At 41.2% G+C, this 15939-nt stretch overlaps 4 protein-coding genes across 8 annotated transcripts in view; 2 read left to right on the top strand and 2 right to left on the bottom strand.

Moving 5' to 3' along the window:
• Positions 1 to 15939, bottom strand: part of LOC113163505 — a 1294879-nt gene that overhangs the window by 1160498 nt on the left and 118442 nt on the right. The window lies entirely within an intron of this gene.
• Positions 1 to 15939, bottom strand: part of LOC113163522 (NACHT, LRR and PYD domains-containing protein 12-like) — a 428332-nt gene that overhangs the window by 369124 nt on the left and 43269 nt on the right. The gene's annotated exons all lie outside the window — the stretch shown is intronic.
• On the top strand, positions 201 to 10618 carry LOC113163518 (NLR family CARD domain-containing protein 3-like). Its single transcript, XM_026362246.2, has 9 exons — positions 201 to 291; positions 477 to 634; positions 1838 to 2073; positions 2278 to 4075; positions 6473 to 6646; positions 8214 to 8387; positions 8575 to 8748; positions 9222 to 9380; positions 10191 to 10618. The coding sequence occupies exons 2-9, from the start codon at positions 504 to 506 to the stop codon at positions 10201 to 10203; spliced, it is 2859 nt and encodes a 952-aa protein (XP_026218031.1). The 5' UTR covers positions 201 to 291; positions 477 to 503; the 3' UTR covers positions 10204 to 10618.
• LOC113163560 (putative protein TPRXL) lies at positions 11863 to 15665 on the top strand. 5 transcript variants are annotated; one of them, XM_026362305.1, is made up of 4 exons: positions 11863 to 12136; positions 13828 to 14010; positions 14369 to 14579; positions 14795 to 15665. In XM_026362305.1, the coding sequence occupies exons 1-4, from the start codon at positions 12088 to 12090 to the stop codon at positions 15483 to 15485; spliced, it is 1134 nt and encodes a 377-aa protein (XP_026218090.1). In that variant the 5' UTR covers positions 11863 to 12087; the 3' UTR covers positions 15486 to 15665. The 5 variants fall into 5 exon arrangements, with proteins under 5 accessions (XP_026218090.1, XP_026218089.1, XP_026218092.1 ...); XM_026362304.1 differs by lacking the exon at positions 11863 to 12136 and adding an exon at positions 13297 to 13511 and having other exon boundaries at positions 13626 to 14010; positions 14353 to 14579; XM_026362307.1 differs by lacking the exon at positions 11863 to 12136 and adding an exon at positions 13335 to 13511.

A 15939-nucleotide genomic window follows, 5' to 3' on the forward strand; every position in this document is an offset into this window, starting at 1 on the left:
ATCACAGCTGCAACTACTGTTTAACGACCTTTTGGGAGTTATATTTTTTAAATCTGTAAGAAAACTTTAATTGAAGTTTAATTGAAAGGAGTTTAAATAAGTTAAACAGTTCACACATACACACAGATCAACTTACCTGATTTCCTGTAAATGGAGAGGGGCGGAGCAACACTGACCAGGTGATCCAGGTAGATGAGAACAGGGAGGGAACACTGAAGCTGTTCAGTCAGTTAGTTCGAACTCCATTTAATATTGACAGAGCAACAGGGGGAAAACTGAAGCTGAAGCAGGGTATGTGTTAATGCAACCTTTCTCTTTTATTCTAAAATCAAAGTCTCTCTGTGGAGTGTAGAAAGACGAGCAGACAAAATCTACATTATGTACAAAGAGACTAAAGGAAAAGAGTGTACATGTTTTCTTGGTACTTCTGGGTGTGACGTGCTTGTTATGATCCTGTTTGTGCTCTGAGCTCACAGCTGGTGTGACTGGTTTTCCTCCAGAAGATGAGAGTTTGTGTAGAGGGAGAGGCAGACAGAGCCCAGTCTTCAGTCTCCATCTGTCTCTCTGTGAAGAGTGACTGGTCTAAAGATTGGCCTTTGAACTTCAGTAATGAACCTGGACATTCAGACACAAAGTAAGAGGCTGTTTTTGTACCAGCAGTCCCCATCTTCATGCAACCCCTTTGTGTGAAGATGTGTTCTTTTCTCTTCCTGAAGTTATTTCTCTTCACTCAAGCCGTAAACATGACCTGAGGTGATTTAGTGAGCGTGGCACACAACGCTGCTCTTTTAGTTAGAGCAGTTCACAGTTTTTGTTTTGTTTTTTGCATCTGTACACATATATATAATATAGTCTTAAAACAGTGGTCCCCAGCCCTGGTCCTCAAGGCACACTGTCCTGCTTGTTTTCCAACATCCCCTGTCCCACCCACTGCTGATTACCTGGATCAGGTGCAATCAGCCAATCAGAAGCTGATTGGAAGACAAGCAGAACAGTGTGCTTTGAGGACCAGGATTGGAGACCCCTAACGTAGCAGTGTGATGTTTTACTCTCACATTAAATTACAGTAATCTGTTGAATATTGTATCTGAGAAAACTGGTGGGTTTCACTGCAGGGACACAATGTGTATGTTTGTAGACGAGAATGTTGGCATTTACTTTTCACTCATGTCAACAGAGACACCTGCTACTGTCTCTGGTACCAGATAACTCTACTATAGGGTTAAACTGCCTTTTTCTGTCACTAACCAGTACTATGCAGAGTATTGTATGTAAGGAATAGGCAGAGTAGATATGTGTATGTATAGTCTGAGTTTGAAAAACAATGAATTATATCAATTTTCTTTTGATAGAAACATGAAAACAGGTCCCACAGACCTAAACACCATACTAGGGGTAACTGGTATTTTTATTGTCAGTTAATCTAATTTTCAATTATAGGAAAATGTCTATATATAGGGAAAGCTATATTCAGTTTATTATTATATATGGCAAACCATCACATCCTTATATTTAAAAAAACTGGAACAAGCATTTTGCTTGTTTATCTTTACCCCTTGTCCTCTTATGGGTCGCAGAAATGCTGTAGCCTATCCCAGCTGTCATTGGGTGAGAGGCGGGGTGCACCCTGGACAGGTAGCTACTCTATAACAGGGCTGACATGCAAAGACAGACAACAATGCACACTCACACCTATGGGCAATTTAGAGTGACTAATGAACCTAACATGAATGTATTTGGATGTTGAGAGTTATAATAATTACTTATTACTAGTAATAACTGATTACAGTTTTTTAAATTCAAATTCGGCTGATCAGCGTTTTCATCATTTCCACAGAAAGAGGAAGAGAAGTCATGTTTCTGTGAAGGAGCAACTGTCCTGCTGCTTGTTGTGTCAGGACATCCTGAAGCATCCAGTCTCTACCAGTTGTGGACATTTGTTCTGCAAACACTGTATTACATCATACTGGGCCCAGTCAGGTTCATCAAGAGACCTCCCCTGTCCCCACTGTGGAAAAAGATCCAGAATAAAACCTAGACTGCAGAGAATCAGTCAGACCAACACTGTACTAAGTAAGACTGTCTATCTCCAGATGTCCATATTTCTGAAAACAGGACTTTTATCCTTTTGTCATTAATCATAAAGCAATAAAATGTAATATGATAGTATAATACCATAAGTTAAAATGTCTTTATTAATATTATATTAATTATTTGTAAGTATGTACAGTGTGTGTTGTAAAGAAAACGTCATCACAGTCTCTTTCTGTCTTTTAGTAGATGTTGGTCTGCAGCAGGTTTTAGATGAACATAAGATCAGTCTGAGGAGGAGATGTGAATGTGTGACTGAAGGAACTGAAACAGGAAGTGGAACCCTCCTCAACAGGATCTACACTGAGCTCTACATCACAGAGGGACAGAGTGAAGAGGTTAATACCCAACATGAGGTGAGACAGCTGGAGACAGTTTCCGAGATGAAGACCCTCCATGACACTGCAATCAAGGTCCACGACATCTTTAAAGCCTTACCTGACCAACAGAAACACATCAGAGTGGTTCTGACAAACGGTGATGCTGGTATTGGAAAAACCTTCTCAGTGCAGAAGTTCACTCTGGACTGGGCAGAGGACTTGGAAAACCAAGATGTCAGTCTGCTGGTTCTGCTTTCATTCAGGGAGCTGAACCTGATCAAAGATGAGCAGTACAGTCTTCTCACCCTGCTCCATGTTTTCCATCCAACATTACAGAAGGTCACAGCAGAGCAGCTGGCTGTCTGTAAACCTTTGTTCATCTTTGACGGCCTGGATGAAAGCAGACTTTCACTGGATTTCAACAACAGGGAGGTTGTGTCTGATGTCACACAGGAGTCATCAGTCAACGTGCTGCTGACAAACCTCATCAAGGGGAATCTGCTTCCCTCAGCTCTGGTCTGGATAACTTCCCGACCTGCAGCAGCCAATCAGATCCCTCCTACATGTGTTGACAGGGTAACAGAAGTACGAGGCTTCACTGACGTCCAGAAGGAGGAGTACTTCAGGAGGAGATTCAGTGATGAAGAGCTGTCCAGCAGAATCATCTCACACATCAAGACATCCAGGAGCCTCCACATCATGTGTCACATCCCAGTCTTCTGCTGGATCACTGCTGCAGTTCTGGAGCACATGTTGACTACAGAGCAGAGAGGAGAGCTGCCCAAGACCCTGACTGACCTGTACTCACACTTCCTGCTGGTTCAGACAAAGAGGAAGAAGAACAAGTACGATGAGGGACATGAGACGAGCCCACAGGAGCTGACAGAGGCTGACAGAGAAGTTCTTGTGAAGCTGGGGAGGCTGGCGTTTGAACATCTGGAGAAAGGAAACATCATGTTCTACCAAGAAGACCTGGAGCAGTGTGGTCTTGATGTGACAGAGGCCTTGGTGTACTCAGGAGTTTGTACAGAGATCTTCAAAAGAGAGAGTGTGATCTTCCAGAAAACAGTCTACTGCTTTGTTCATCTGAGCATTCAGGAGTTTCTGGCTGCAGTCTACATGTTCCACTGTTATCATATGAGAAACATTAATGTGCTAGAGGCCTTTTTTGGGAACCTTTGGTATGATAAACATCCTAACTCACCTTTGGATGTTCTCTTGAACAGAGCCATAGAAATATCCCTGCGAAGCAGAAGTGGCCACCTGGACCTGTTTGTTCGTTTCCTTCATGGCCTCACTCTGGAGTCCAACCAGAGACTCTTAGGAGGTCTGCTGGGTCAGACTGAGAACATTCCAAATATAATCCAAAAAGCAATCAGCAACCTCAAGAAGAAGAAGACGCACATATGTCCTGACAGAAGCATCAACATCTTCCACTGTCTGATGGAGATGAACGACCACTCAGTTCATCAGGAGATCCAAGAGTTTCTGAAGTCAGAGAACAGATCAGAGAAGAAACTGTCTGAGATCCAGTGCTCAGCTCTGGCCTACATGCTGCAGATGTCAGAGGAGGTTCTGGATGAGTTGGACCTAAAGAAGTACAAAACATCAGATGAGGGACGTCAGAGACTGATTCCAGCTGTGATGAATTGCAGAAAAGCTCGGTACGTCCAGTTGTGCGTTCTATGTTAATATGTTTTTAATTTCATTGTTCACCTTTACTTTTCAGTTTCGGGTGATGGGATCAGTGGAGCTAAATTTGAGTTGAAAAAGATAAAGTAAAATCATTTACATCTTAAATAATTTAATTGGGAATAAAGAAATGTCTGTGAAGATTCTCAATCATCCAGGTAAAGATATCTGGAAGTCTTGGCAACTGGACTTCCTTCTTGTTAGGTTGAAACATTTCGCTACTCATCTAAGTAGCTTCTTCAGTCAAAAGATAGTTGGTTGGAGCACACAAATTTCTACTCCAGGTTTGGTTTCACTCCACCCCTTGGCCGGAATTGGCTCATTAGGTGAAACAAAGGGTGGGGAGGATGTGAAGAGTCTAATAGTCTCACCTCTGCCAACCTCTCTTATCACCAAAATTGGGTCGCCAGGTGTGTCCAACCTGGTGCAGGTGTGAATTGGGCCTGATCTTTTTGGGGATAGATGAAACGGCAGCATGATAAATAGAAGTCAGGTTGTGTCTAAAGCCTCCACCTCTGTTGAGTGTGGAGGTGTTGACATGCAAGGCTTCCCTCACCCCTCCAATATGTGACTGTCACTATCCTCAAATGAGTGTCCTTTAGACCTTGATTCAGGTCCAAAGTTGTTATTCCTCCTGTGCTGTGCTATCCTCCTGTGTAGCGGCTGTTTGGTTTCTCCAATGTACAGCCATGAGCATGCTTGAGTCCGATCTTTGGGGTGTACGAGTTTCTGTCCAAGTCTGTTGGTGGGTTTGAAATAGACAGGTATGCTGTGTTTTCTAAAAATCCTTTTCAGCTTCTCTGAAACCCCAGCCATGTAAGGTATGACCAGGTTTTTGTGTTGATCTTGGGACTCCGGCTGTTCCATTTTCCTTTTTCTGGAACAGGATAATGCCTGGTTTAAGGCCAACTTGGGGCATCCACAGGTCTAGAGAGCCGTCTTCAGATGCCTCATCTTTCAACTGTGCTTCTGCGGAGGTGGGGATGTTTTTCACTCTATGGTTCAGCGTCCTGATGACTCCTAGTTTGTGTTGTAGAGACAAATAAAAGATACTGGTCAGTGTGGGTGGGTTTCCTGTACACTTCTATTTCCAGTCTGCCACCGGTCCCAATGATGACTGCACAGTCCAGGAAAGCCAATAGGTTGTGTTTGGTGTCCTCCCTGGTGAATCTGATGTTGGTGTCCACTGAGATAATGTGGTCTGTGAAAGCCTGTACCTCCTGGATCCTAATCACCCAGGTGTCATCCACATATTTGAACCAGTGGGCAGGTGTTTGTAGAAGTCACCTCTGTACGTGAATGGTCTGGGCTAAGATTGCTTCTTGGGCTGAGGGAGCTGTCTTCTTCTAGTCTTCTCTTCACAGATGTTAAAGTATCTGTAGTGGGGATGCTGGTGAAGAGGGAAGTAACATCAAAGAATACTATGGTTTCATCAGTATCCAATTTCAGGTCCCTGATCTTCACAGTGAAATCCTCAAAGTTTTAGATGTGGTGGTCCTCGTGTCCAACTAGTGGACCTAATACAGAGACCATGTATTGGGCAATGTTGTACGTGGAGTTAATGTTGCTGACTATGTGTCTGAGAGGGGCTCCTTCTTTGTGTATCTGGGGAAGGCCATAAAGGCTAAGAGTGGTTTTCCTAGGATACAACCTGTAATAAGTTCCCCGGTCAATAGCATTCTCCAAATCTGTGTTTCAGGCAACTGGACAAGAAGGACGTTATTGTCATGAACTCAACTTCCAGATTTTTGTCCAAATGCAGCTCTAAAGCTTATTATGGTATTTAAACGAGCAATCACTGACCAGTTTTATGACAATTTACTCAGCGCAACTCAAAGAAGTTATCAAGTTATCATTTAATAGTAGTTGAAAATGAAAGTTGTACATTACCTGACCATTACCTGGACATTATCTCTAAATGTTGCAGTAACACCAAAATATGCCCTTATCATCAGCAGAGCTTTTTTTATTCTGTATGAAAATATAACACACTGATTCATTCTGACCTCAGAATAACATCTGTGCACTGTCCAGGTTCTAACACTGTGACCCTCATTGTAAAAACACAAACAATTATTTATTATGTTGAGACTGATCATGCTAATAGAACATTTCAATAATAGGCATCTTGTTTGTGCCTTAGGATATAGCCTTATCAACTGAAGCACCTCAGGTTTGAAACAGACATTCTGAATGATTGCCTCATGCTGCCACCTGAACTACTGCATCTGCTTTGTTATTTCAAGAATAGGCTGTAGATTATGCAAAAATATATATATATATGTATTTATTAGCAGTGTTAAATCAAACATTTATTAAATGTTTTTTGTTGCATAATTACATTTTCTTTATTTTATCTTTAATCCCAGACTTTTTTGTCAACAACTCTCAATGACTCACTGTCAATATGTGGCTTCAGCTCTGATGTCAAACCCCTCCCATATGAGAGAGCTGGACCTGAATGGTCATAACCTGGAGATTTCAAAAGTGAAGCTGCTGTCTGATGGACTAAAAAGTCCACACTGCAGACTGGAGAATCTGAGGTTAGTTTACTGCATTTTATCTATGTATATCTTAGACGACAACTTTATCATAACCCATACAGAGAGACTAGGATCACTTCTCTAGCACATTCAGACTAGCTCTCTCCACTATACATAATAGTAGTCCATATGAATCTGCTTGATAAATGGCAACATATCATCCCAATCATGATGATAAATCCTAGTTTAATTCAATTAATTTTTTCTTTGTATAGTGCCAAATCACAACAGATGTCATCTCTAGGCACTTAGTTAATTCTCCTCAGTTTAACATACCACAGTATAGTGTCTCCTGCTGTCTCAATTAATCCGGATTTCATATCACATACCAGTTGTCACTTCACTGCTTTTCTTGTCATGGAAAAACTCTTGAGTGAGTTGTTGAATGAAAAATCAACTTATTTTGCTGCTTAAAGCTAAGTTAAATATACATTGACAGTCATACACATTGCCACACTGATACAAAACATACATTTGATGAAAGTAAGGTTCAAGGTTTGGGCACAATAAGAATCATGTTAGACACACATACTGGAAAAAAAATATGTTAATAGATGTGACACAAACTAAGTTGGGTGCCAGTAAGTACCAGAAAACCCTAGCTAGCCATTGACTGTTGCCATCTGGCTGTTCAAAAAACAGTTTCATATTTTACAGGCATTACAATTTAACCGCAGATTGCAACTCCAAGTAGTTAGTGTTATCCTAACAGCAAAGTAGCTTGTACAATACATCAGTTCATTAGATGTCATTAAAACAGATTTCTGGCCTGGGAATATTTATTATAGATATTATAGTATTACAACTGGTAACTAAATAAAGGCAAGTAAATAAAGAAAAATAAAATAAAGCTAAATTAATTGACCTGATTTTACCTGTCCATGCTATCTAAACCAATTAAATAACAGGAGAAAATCCTAAAATTCAACATGCTAGGCTAGTAGCAAGAGAAGAGGAGAGCCCATTAGAATTGGGAGGATCCAGTCTTTAAAACCTGTCGCTCAATGCCATTCAATCAGCTCCTAAAAACCTACACTCCAATGGCCAGCTATCACATATGTTCTGCGCCTGTGTGGAAATAAACAACCCTCCATTCCAGCAGGTGGCAGTTGTGCATATTCTATTTTCAGTGAAGGGAAGTGGAAGACCTCTGAATACAAACTGTAAACAACACTTTACACCACTCTTACCACCACTTTCCTTTGGCCCAGCTGCCTATCCTGTACCTCAAACCTTTGCAGTGCTAGTATAAAACATCGAGTAAATAAACTGTTTTTCACGGTGTCCACCACTTTGTCCTCATTATTTTGGTTGTCATGTGCCACTGGAGGAACTGGGCATCCCTATCAGGAGGCTGGTAGAAAAACACCTTATTTCCCAAGAGACAGCCACTTCATAAAATAATTTTTGTTATGTTATTCATATTATACATTCACATTATGGTCCAATTACTTGTTCCACAAAATAGGTGGAGTCAAAAAAAGTCACTACTCATTTTTAAGGAAAGAGCATTAATCAGGACATTTCAGATTTTTAATGATTTATTTGGATAATTTGTTTTATTCAGATTGAATCTCTGCAGGTTGTCAGAGATCAGCTTTGATTCTCTGGTCTCAGCTCTGAAGTCCAACCCCTCCCATCTGAGAGAACTGGACCTGAGTGGAAACAAGCTGCAGGATTCAGGAGTGAAGCTGCTGTGTGGATTTTTGGAAAATCCACAATGTAGACTGGAGACTCTGAGGTCAGACACATTTTGATTGATAAGAAAGTTGTGGTCACACTTAACTGCAGACATTTTTTTTTTATCCCTGTATTTTATCATTTTAAACTGTCATGAGTCTACGTCTCTGGCATCTGTTGAGTCCAGTTCTTTGAAGTTTGATTTCATGCAACAACATTGTGCCCTAAAGTTATTATTCTTTATTCAGATTGTGTCTCTGCAGTTTGTCAAAGATCAGCTGTGCTGCTCTGGTCTCAGCTCTGAAGTCCAACCCCTCCTATCTGAGAGAACTGGACCTGAGTAGAAACAAGCTGCAGGATTCAGGAGTGAAGCTTCTGTGTCATTATCTGGAGAGTCCACAATGTAGACTGGAGACTCTGAGGTCATGTGAATGTTATGATGACACTAAACAATTGACATAAGGCTCATGTTAAACTGATCCTCCCAGACTATCTTTGACAGTCTGATTTTTTAGTGATTTAACCAAGTGGTTATCTTCTATTAAAAATAATTTAAAAAATAAACAGTAACAAATACATAATGTGTCCGATGAACAGTTTAATAAGGCTTGACTGCGTGTGTTAGATAAGTTAGAACCAAAACACCCTGACAGCAGAAGTAAAAGTAAAAGATTACACAAACTAGAGGATCCAAAAACAAAAAGTCAAAAACAGACAAAAAAGTGAATGTAGCAGCAAGACTGTACAACAGATGACCTGGCTATGACCAATTGAAAAGGGCTGGTATAGTGAATGCAGATGGAATGATTACAGAATAAAATTAACACAGATAATTGTTTACTTTGTATAAATTTATACATTGTTGACATATTTGTTACCTTTATATTTTATCCAGATTGGTGTCCTGCAGTTTGTCAAAGATCAGCTGCACCTATCTGTCCAACCCCTCCCACCTGAGAGAGCTGCAGCTAACTCTGAACAATCTGCAGGGTTCAGATGTGAAGCAGTTGTATCATCTTAAGGAGAATCCACACTACAAACTGCACACTCTGAGGTCAGTTTAGTTACAAAGTCGATCCAAGACACAGTATTTCCTGTCCCTGTTTTGTCCGTGAACTTGAGAGAGGAGAGGATTTGGGAGAATGACAGAGAGAGAGAACAGATCAACCAGAAGCGTCTTGTCATCATGTGTTTGTGTCGATGTGAAAAGTACTGTTGTTGTAGTTGTGTTCATGTCTACAGTAAATAAAGCTGGATTACAGCTGACAGGATATATAGAGACGGTGGTCCTCATTTATCAAACTGTCGTAGCATCAAATCTGATCTGAAATGGGTTTGTTTTCTCATTTCAACATTTAATCTACTTCATTTTTGTTACAGCTCCGAAGTCTGCCAATCAATAAACTACCGTACATATAAATGTACAGCCCAAAATCTGTCTCTCTGCTTCTGTCATTAGTTTGGTCCATATCTTTTCAGTGACAGCCTACATGTCTATTGTTTATTTATTTATTTGTCAGCTGATATTTCAATATAAGAGAAGATGTTCATCAACACACAGTTACTGTAAAGTGCTGATGACTCAGCAGTTTATTTCCACTGTGCCCTTGAATGAAATCTGCAGAATAAACAGACTTGATGCTAAAAGTCTGTGCAGGTCTGTGAGCTTCCAGCTCAGTGTGTTCACTCCAATACGTTAACATGAGAGCTGAAAGGAAGCTGGCGACACTACACAGCTCTGAACAGGACTGAAGTCTCTGCTGCTCTTTCTACTGGATGTGCTGCATCACTGACTGACAGCTGATGAAGGGAGTCTCTGGAACCTCTCATTGATCTAATCTGTTCTCTCTGATTCTCTCTACAGCTGGAAGACGTGACTTTTTGATGATCTGTGTCCTAACTAACGTTAACGTTGAAGCAGCAGCTTGGGTGTGGAGACTTTCTGATTGGACCATGAACAGCTCTTATTATTGAACCTGGCATTCTGTAATTCCTGTAAAGTCTCTGCAGACTCCACCTCTCTTTCTGCTCCACACTTAACCAACTCCTCCACTTCACTTCTACATGGACTAAATTATTATTATTGTCATTATTAATATTATTATTATTGTTATTGTCAACAATAATTATATGAATTTATTTTCCTATATTCTACTAGAATTGATGTGTTGTTTCTCCATTATGTGGAATAATTCATACTAAACAGTAAGAAGACTGTATCCCCTGTATGTATTTGCATGATGCTTATATTCCATTAAATATTATTATAAGTCTTGTACAAATCAGTTACTGTACAAATGTGTACTTTCCTAGAGTATTTTCATTTTACACTACTCTGTGTACCTGACAGCTTCAGTTCAGGTTGTTCACTGAACTTATAAATGTTTTTTACTGGATAAAGCATCTGTCAGGACATAAAGGGTTTAAATCTGTTCCACCTGCTGCTACATCACTGACGTTTCAATAGGTACAATTAAGTACTGTGACCACTCTGTGTGATTACTTTAACTGTTTGAATACTGTTGTTACTTCTCCCAGTACTCTGAGTACTGCATGTGTACTCAGTGACTGTCTGCACTGCGAGTCCAGAGTCCAGCACAGACCCGGTTCAGTGTGTGACAGCAGCTGGAAACTCAGATTAAACCTCACACTCGCCGTCATCATCATCATCATCATCACACTTTAAATTAATAAAACTGTGCAGAACAAACAAATAAACAAACAAACAAACACCCGCCGACTGCTTCTTCCGCTCATGCGCGGTAAGCCGTCTCTCCTGCACGCCACGCTCGCGCAGCCTCGACGTGACACACGTCATCAAACCAAACCAAACGTCAAGCAGGTGAACGACGGACAGGTGAGGTGCGGGTTTACCTGCTGGGTGCTGAAGTCAAAGCCCAGGTAGAGAGGAGGAGGAGGTGGAGGGAGGTGGAGGAGGTGGAGGAGAGACCTGAGCGGCGGCCATGAGGAGGAAAGAACCACAGGGAGGAGGAGAAAGGGTTAAATATTTAAAGAGACACTGAACTTTGACCAGCGACCCAGTCAGAAATCACATCTTAATAAAGTGAAGGAGCTTTACTCAGTTTAAATGAATAGAAATGTTCAATATGTTACGGTGAACTGCAGGAAAATCCCTGTCAACTAATGTGTAGATTAAAAACTGTCCATGTGGTTCTGGTGGTTCTGCTGTGTTCATCACTGGTCCTGGTTTTCATGCAGACGTTGCTGATCCAGACTTTCACTGCAATCTGGATCCTTTCTGTGTAATTCTCTTTGTTCAGATAGTAACTGAGTAATTTATTGCCCATGTCACACTCAGTTTTTCCCTGGTTTACCTGTGCACAGGTGAGCGTCTGTTCCTGTTATATAATGCTGTTGAAGGTGTGAGTAATCGTGAAGCTGTTTGTTCTGCTCTCCTGTCAACACACCGGTGTGATTGTGGAACGGAAAGGTCGACGCTGCACATTGTCCTCCACTGTTTACACACCAATCAAAGTCAGAGACTGATGCGAGCTGCGTGTGTGTTTCCACCAGTGCAGCTTCCTGTCGACAAACAGCACACACACTCTTCTCTGGAAGTTTTACATGCAATGTAACACTCTGGGTCCACTCTGATGGATTTTAGCTGCAGCTTTTGGTTTGTCGGAGCTTCCAGGCAGGACCTTAAACGCATCCTTCCATGTGCTGCAGGAGCTGGTTTTTATTGAGGGGAATAAAACACCTGCAGCAGGTGTGTTACTGCTGCTGCTGCTGCCAACAGGATGTCCTGCTGCTGCTGCTGTGAGGCTCTCTGCAGGGAGCTGCTGGAGGGTAAAACCAGCACACGTTTACAACTTATAGTATTTACAGTTTTCACACATCACACACTTAAAGTACACGTCACACACCTGTTGCACAAAGTCAGCATGTGAATGATACATACATATTTACAGCCATGTTATTTTCTATTTATGTAGAAAGGTTACCTAAATTTTCACACATGTTTAAAGCAAGAGTAATATCAAGATTAAGAAATGAACTTAATCAGAACACACTCAGAGGAGCTAAAATCTAGGGCTGGGAACAAGTGACTAAAAACAAAGGTTCACTTACATTTTTCAGACTCAAATATTGATGATTAATTCATTCAAGATCATTTTCCACAATAAATGAATTAAATAATATGTTATATATAAGTTATGTTTCGTTTTACCTGTTTGCTTGGGTTCATTTTATTCGTTTTTTCCATATGATCTTGTTTTAGGTCACATTTAAGCACAAACAGTGTTCAAAGACTTTCAAGCACCACAGTATGTTTAATAATAAATAAATAATGTATGAGGTATATAAATGCTGTGCCCTGAAATAAGCATGATATCATCAGTCTGTGTCAGTTAATAAACCATGTAAAATAAACACAGAAATATAATTGTTTATAGGATTTCTATAACATTGAGTAACTTGTTAGTTGCCAATTTTTTTTTTCTAATTAATTGTGATCATGAGAAAGTTGAACCACTACTTCCTGAGTATTTGTCTGCTGTTTGTATTGTGTACTGTACACACAGTGGTGTACTGTGAATTACACTAATGTTGACCTGTTTTGCCTTTCACAGTTCAGCATTTCATTTATCCGAAGCCACAAACAGTAACCTACAACCTGTGTGATTCTGCTGCATGATTCATGGAAAATCTAATAATCCACTACACAAACAATCATTTGATTTATTACAAATAAAATGTGAAGGCAGGGGTTTACAGACTTCAATGAAACAGAAGTGAAACAATATGAACATGAAATGCAGCCAGATGTCTTTTACAATGTGACTGTGAATTTATCTTATCACAGTAATAAAACTATATTTAGTGAATGAGATGAAGACAAGCTGATTGAAAGAAAGACACTGACACACGTTTAACAACAACTTCACATAAACACATAAATATCTACACTTATCAAATGAATGGTGTAAAGGTACTTTATTACAGTAGGCTACTTACTGTAAAATACTGCAGATACTTTCCAATACTGCAGAGTACCTACCAACAGGAAGCAGTGAAAAATCTTAAATGAAATACATTCTTGGCAAAACTGCTTTTTAAAGTTCCTCATACCAGCTGTGAACTGGGACAGACTAGTTTCTGTAGCACTGGACTGATCTGGACTGACGTGCAGCAGCCTCAGAGTCGCTCATTTAAAACTCAGGTTAGAGCAGTAAAAACATTAGTTACAGTAGTTTTAATTAGTGTGTGTGTGTGTGTGTGTGTGTGTTTGTACTGATCTGTTCTTAATTTGTCTGTATTTACTGTGTATGTGTAGTTTGTTCCCAGGTCTCAGGTCCCAGGACAAAGAGGTTTTGGTCTCAGTGATTAAATAAATCTTCGCCCACCTTTAAACAGAATCTGGATCATCAGCTGCTCTGTTAATGGTCATTGAACTAGTAGACTTGTGTTTATATTTCAGACAGTGTGTGCGTGTGTGTGCGGGTCAGAGGTCACCGTGTGTCCTGTGTGTCGTGCAGGGATCAGGAAGAAGGAGCGGCTGCTGCCAGAGGAGGAACCAGCAGGAGGAGGAGGAGGAGGAGGAGGAGGAGGAGAGGCAGAGAGCAGCAGGAGGAACATGGACATTTCTCTGCTCAGAGAACAGTACAGGAGCAGCAGGGAGAAACAGAGGAAACAAACCCAGGTGCTTCTCTTCAGGACAGGTGAGCGGAAACTGTTTGTTTTCCTGCGGAGGAATCTGACGCATGTCTCTGTGAGCGCGTTTGTTAAACCGGAAACGGATTAGTTTTAGACAGAAAACGTGAAAATGTTGGTGAAAAGGTGAAACGTCTGTGGAGAAAAACGTTTAGTTTCCAGGACTAAGTGTTGGTTTTAAACTCGGTGAAATGCGCTCAGTTTTCTGTTAAAGGAAACGTCAAGTTTACCTGCATAAAACACGGACTTCCTACTGCGGGCTTCAAAATAAAAGCACTACTGTTGAGTTTTGCAATCAAATGGTTCATGTGTTATTTAAAATAAGTAATGAGTAATTAAAATTTTAAAAGATTTCTGTCTCTCTAGTGTCAGAGGAGCTATCGGACGCTGTCAGCATCGTCCCCGTCACTCAGGATTTGACACCGTTGCTGCCAACCATAATCTTTGACCCTGACCCGACAGCCTACGACCCCTGGCACGTCCACCTGGACCACCACCGGCGGTCCCACACCGTTGTAGCTGTCCAGCTCCCAGTTTCCTCCCCAGAAACAAACACTAGCATTGACAGTTCCTCCAGGTCAGTTCCAGTTCAGGTTGAACTTCACGAGCACGATAAGCACCTAAAATATTTTAATTTACTGTGTTTTATTTAAGAAACCATCACAATTACGTCTTACAGACCCTGTAAATATTAGAGAGTCCCATGGGTCCAGACTAGATACATTTAATCAGCAGCAGAGAAAAACTAACAAGGTGTAAGGAGGTTTTTGTCAGACTGTATTCTCTTTACAGATGTTCAGAGTCTTGTTCTTTGGAGACTGGCAGCTCCCAGCAGGAGTCCAGGTCCAGAAAACTCTCAATGGACTCGACACGAGATTCACTTAGCAGCTGCAGAGAACAGGAGAACCACTACGATGCATGCAGGTCCAGAGAGGATCCAGACTCGGAGAGTTCCACAGGAGATTGCTTCAGCAGCTCTGAGGTGGATCCAGCCCAGGTTTCTGTCACTGGATCCTTGAGTCCTTCAGAGCAACAATCCAGAGGTCCTCCAGATGGCTCCTTCAGTTCGTCTAACGAGGATTCAGTCTGCAGCTCCAACACTCTTTCTCAGGAGGGTTCTGTCCCTGGCTCTTGGACCAGCTCTGATGAAAGCTCTACACCTGTTGCCTCCATTGCCAGCTCACCCTGCAGCTCCAACACCAACCAGCACGAAGACCTGAAAGAGACCCGTTCTGCAGATACTAAATCCAGCAGTGGTGTCCTGCAGACCAACAGCACTCCAACTCAGAGGGGCTCCAGGAAGTTCTCACCTGCAGCAAACAGGTTCACCAGGCAGCTGAGTGTAGGGGGGAGGGCTCGTCCACAGGGGTCCAGCATAACCAGGACTACTACCCCTTCCCCAACAGGAAGACCCCACGTATCTCTGAGGCCGCCAGGAGGCTGGGAATGTACTCGTCCTTTTAAGAGACTTGAGTCATTGTAGTCACCTTCAGCCTGCTACGGAACAAATGACTGATGTTACAGAACCTTATCTTCCTCTCTCAGAACATAAGTAACATCCTGTTATTCTTTTAGGTTACTTCCGTTGTTTTTAGTTAGTTGGATCATGGAAGGTCAAAGTGACTCCAAACCCCGATCTTGTTTAAATCTAGAAACCACCAGAAACATTTTGTTTGACAATAGAATCCTTTACCTGTAACTTTTCAGAGCTTTCAGCTGTTTTCACAATCTTCATCACCAAGTGGAACCGTTCAGTTGTCAATATTTTGTAATGTCAGGTTAAAATTGTCAATTTTAGTTTGATGTTTGTGTTTTCAGATGAAGTCCTTATGGTGGACCTTGGACCTTGAAGTAGACTTTGAGTTACAATTGTTTTGTTAAACTATATTTCTAAAGTGAACAATGATCTTTCAGGTGGATTTAAATTGACTTGGCTT

Source organism: Anabas testudineus, chromosome 2 (genome assembly GCF_900324465.2).
Source record: "Anabas testudineus chromosome 2, fAnaTes1.2, whole genome shotgun sequence".
In the NCBI taxonomy this organism is placed as follows: Eukaryota; Metazoa; Chordata; class Actinopteri; order Anabantiformes; family Anabantidae; genus Anabas; species Anabas testudineus.